The sequence below is a fragment of the Cyprinodon variegatus genome, unplaced genomic scaffold (assembly GCF_000732505.1).
Source record: "Cyprinodon variegatus isolate N-32 unplaced genomic scaffold, C_variegatus-1.0 Scaffold1009, whole genome shotgun sequence".
NCBI classification, from domain to species: domain Eukaryota; kingdom Metazoa; phylum Chordata; class Actinopteri; order Cyprinodontiformes; family Cyprinodontidae; genus Cyprinodon; species Cyprinodon variegatus.
In genome coordinates, this window is record NW_015151462.1 from 160553 (window position 1) to 165010 (window position 4458).

Here is a 4458-nt window from a genome sequence, read left to right on the forward strand (position 1 = left end):
TCTTGAATGAATTACTTGACCTGGAATGTTAAACATACTCCCGTCATTTGGTTCTGCTTAACAGTTTGTGGGAATAAATGCAGAATCTAAACAGGCCTGCTTCTTATTCAAAATTAGTCTAAAAAAAAAAAAAAAAGTTTATTTTATTAAAATTAGATAATGGCTTATAGAAGTTTCTTTATTTTCAGGGCCTGTTCCTGCTATAGGTACTGAGCTGGTGAACATCATGACAGTATACTGCTCTCCCTGCATACAATAAAACTGGAGACTCCTTACATTTTTAGAACACGAGTAAATATTAAATAAATACAATTAATAGTTTGTTTTCATTACCACAATGTCAATATTTAATAACTTTATTTGGGGGTAAAATTATGGAAAAAAGCTTAAGATTTTCTTCAATATGATAATTCAATATGGAACGTTCTGACCTCAACTGGTAAAACAGAAATGTTAAATATACACCTAATGGTTCATTCAGACCGCACGCGAAGGCTGTAGTAAATGCGGTGGATTCACATAAAATTCCTATAAAAAGAGCACAGTTCCTTCAATTTTTAGAACCTTTCAGCATTTGAAACAGTTTTTTTTTCTACCTTCAGCTAACATGTATTATCCTTCAGGTTTAATGGTTGGAGTTTCCATATTGCATGCATGAAATGATTTGAAAAAACATGCTGAGCTTCTCACTGTTTACTCCTTTTCCCCCCCAACAAACTGACTGGCAGTTCACAGCAGCAGTGGAAGGAGGAGTAGTAATTTGTTTCACCATTCTCCATACAGCTGAGAAAAACTAATCTCTCCAGCCTTACAGTACCTATGACTCCTGATTAAAGGAACTTCCCAAATGTTGCATCAACATCAACTCTAATTCAGGGCTGTAGAAAGTTTTATTTACCTTGAAACTTCTCCTAATTCGTATCCAAGTACATAAACAAGAGTCTAGGGTTCAATAGACTTTTTTTTTTTCTCGTTTCAATTAAATACAATTAAGTTTGTTTGCATTAGCTCAGTATCAAGTAGCTTTAGTTGGGGGGCGAAATGGAGGAAAAATCTAGATCTTTTTTTTTTTCAATATGGTGAAACTATAGCAAGACCTTAAAAATACACAGAAAATAGTCAAAACTTTTCAAGCAATGAGGATTTAATCAAAAAATTTATATAAACCTTTCTTAAATGTGGTGGATTCACATAGAATTTCTATACAAAGTGTGCGGTGAGAGCATTCACTGCTCCGCGCTTTTGGTGTTTTGGCAGAAATGTAACACCATCCACCTTCACCTCGTGTTACTTACGGAAGAGGATTAGGGCCACTGGGAAAAAAAAAAAAAAGTTAACTGATTTTTTTTATTTTATTTCAGTATAGTATGGGGAAAAAAGTCAGAATTCTGACTGAAAACAACTGAAAAGTTGTTTTAATTTAGTGCTAGAAGCACTGCTCATCCTCCCTCACCTCCAGCACAGAGCCCGGTCTGTTACTGCCCACTGCCCAGCATCAGTGCTCTAGTTCAGCTGAATCTGACCGAATCAGAGCTGCGTCTTGATGAACCAAAGTGGAATCTTTTAGGGGTTTATCGAAAAAAAAAAAAAAAAAATGGTCTCCCCAAGGCAATCCAAAAGTTTTTTTATGATCAGCAATTTAGCAGCAGTCCATTATGTTAAAGGAATAGTACACCCAAAACATGATTAGCCTTCATTTTCTACTCACCCCCATGCTGAACAACACTCTGGAGTACTTTTTTGATATCTCAAATGCATCTGGAGATCTGGGAGGCTTCTTGCTGTCTGCTGACATTCAAATAATGGAGGTCTATGGTGCCCGAGGCAGAAAGGTCCATAAAAGTCCACAAAAAACGTGTCAATATTCCTCCATACTGCTCGTCCAATGTATTCCAAGTGTCCTGAGTGGGTAGCATCCAGAATTTACTCGAAACGAAGTCATTTAGAATGTTTTTAGAGCATAAACAGTAGTGTATAGGATTTCCTAAAAGCGCGTTCACGAGTCTACGGAAACCGCGGCAGACCAAACCAGATGAAAGTGCGCATTCAGCTCGGCAAAGAACTCATGCTCTTCCTCAACACTGAAGTCCTCAGACATTTTTCTTTCGTTGTTTCTTTCTTTGCACAGGTAAACAGCACATTTCTTCTTCTACGCTTGCATTATTGGCAGAGCAGACGCTGAATGCGCACTTTCGTCTGGTTTGGTCTGCCGGCTTCCGTAGACTCGTGAACGCGCTTTTAGGAAATCCTATACACTACTGTTTATGCTCTAAAAACATTCTAAATGACTTCGTTTCCAGTAAATTCTGGACGCTACCCACTCAGGACACTTGGAATACATTGGACGAGCAGTATGGAGGAATATTAACACGTTTTTTGTGGACTTTTATGGACCTTTCTGCCTCGGGCGCCGTAGACCTCCATTATTTGAATGTCAGCAGACAGCAAGAAGCCTCCCAGATCTCCAGATGCATTTGAGATATCAAAAAAGTACTCCAGAGTGTTGTTCAGCATGGGGGTGAGTAGAAAATGAAGACTAATCATGTTTTGGGTGTACTATTCCTTTAAGTTTCACCTGTGCTTTTATTCTGAAATACTGACAGACAGCAAGACCAGCAAGGCAGGAGCTGAATGTTGAAAAAACCCCCTGAAAAACTGAAAGAAAAAAAAAAGCTGCATGTTGAAGAAAACTGTAAATCATATCACAGTCTCTGTATCAAACCGACCGTATCAATTCGGTTTTTTTTTTACACCATTTTTTTTCTCCCAATGTTTACATTTGATCACTGCTGCACTTTAATAAATGGAAATGTCATTTTGTATACACAGAGTTTATACAAAATGATAATAAAGTTTGTCTAAGTCTAACAAATGACACAGGATAAAGACGAGCAACAGCAGGTCCAAAGCGGAAAGTCTGGGAGGCTGTTTATTTACTAAATATTAATCATTCCAGCCACTAAATAAGGGAAACATTCCCACTGTTATAATAAATACCAGCACAGGAATGAGATGTGGTGTTCTGCAATAACTTTATATCACGAAACGAGCGCAGCACTAAAAATTAGGAATACTTCCATCTTAAAAACCATATCAACTAAAACGCTAGTTTTACCTGCGCAAATGAAAAGCTCTGAAAAAGTAGGCTAGATAATTTTGATTCAATTCGGAGGCGATAGTTGACCCCTGGGTAACCTAAATAAATTATCGTCAATATCTCTGAAACAACAGCTTAACATATGACCATTTTTTTATTTATTCATTTTTAAATTTTACAAAAGAACATTTTAAATGCTCAAAATTGCACTAATGAAGCAATAACCATTCGGTCTATTTGCATTTTTTCACTTCAGTGGGGTGTATATGTATTTGATGATGCAGTCCAGGTTGTAAACATAGTGCATATGATGCAGAGGCACATGTGGGGTTTGAGGAAATAGCTGCGTTCACCAACTCCTTGTGAACGCACCATAACAAAACTGCTGGAAAAATCTGCAGTAATAAATAATAAGATAAACAATGGCATCAGTCTTGTAAGAGATGCGCTATCACATATATGAACCAAAGATCTGTACAGTCTGGTTTTCAGCTCAAATAGAAACCTTGACCCTTTAGAAATACCTTCCAATATTCTGATTTTTAAAATTAGATTATCAGCCAATTATTCTGAATATTGATGTAAAGTGACAGTGGCATAAGTTTTGTTTTTATATTTATTTAATCTATCAACAACAAATATTTATTGGGTCTAGTAAACATGGATGAATCCAATTTTTTTTTGCCCTCACTACCTTTCAACCCTGTATTCTCCTTCCAACCTACTGCTCCTAATGTTGTTGTTGTATAATTATAACCCTGGAATCCTGACCTCGTGTAAACACGCAGAAAATGAAAGACGTGGAGTGTTTTTCATGTAAGCTCCTTGTTATTCCAAACTCCTTCGAGACAAGTCACAAAAAAAACAAAGTTCACAGGATTGCAGTTCCTGATCTCTGCTGTGGAGTCACTCTGCTTTGGAGGGCCTTGAACTCCTCTATGAGAGAACTCTTTTGCTCCTCCAGCTCGACCAAGCGGTTCTCAAGGCATCTGACGTATTCATTCTTCTTTCGCCGACACATCCGCGCAGCTTCCCTGGAAGCAAAAGAAGCAACAATCAGAAAATTTAACATCTGTTCTTCTCTCCAAGATTAAATCGAGACCTGATTGCTGTCATAATGAATGGAGGCTTCTTGTGTAAGGTACAGATTAGGGATGCACGATATTTTAAAACTCATGTAGCCGATAACTGATATCGATACCGATGTTAAAGCTGGACAAAAATAAGTAGTCATTGAAAATAGCAGTTTTGTTATCCATTTCTGACACTTTGAAAAATAATATACTCAAATATATTTTCATATGCTGATATCAAATTAATTTTTAAAAATGCGATATAGATCTATTTTACTTTCAAAATCT

At 36.9% G+C, this 4458-nt stretch overlaps 1 protein-coding gene across 1 annotated transcript in view; it reads right to left on the reverse strand.

The window, feature by feature from the left end:
* Positions 1 to 2570: 2570 nt before the first annotated feature.
* The window catches only part of LOC107100779 (cyclic AMP response element-binding protein B-like), a 9668-nt gene continuing 7780 nt past the window's right edge, over positions 2571 to 4458 (reverse strand). The window contains exon 5 of the mRNA XM_015399416.1: positions 2571 to 4131. Coding sequence (XP_015254902.1) covers positions 3969 to 4131 — 163 coding nt within the window. The 3' untranslated portion in view covers positions 2571 to 3968. The remainder of the gene's footprint in view (positions 4132 to 4458) is intronic.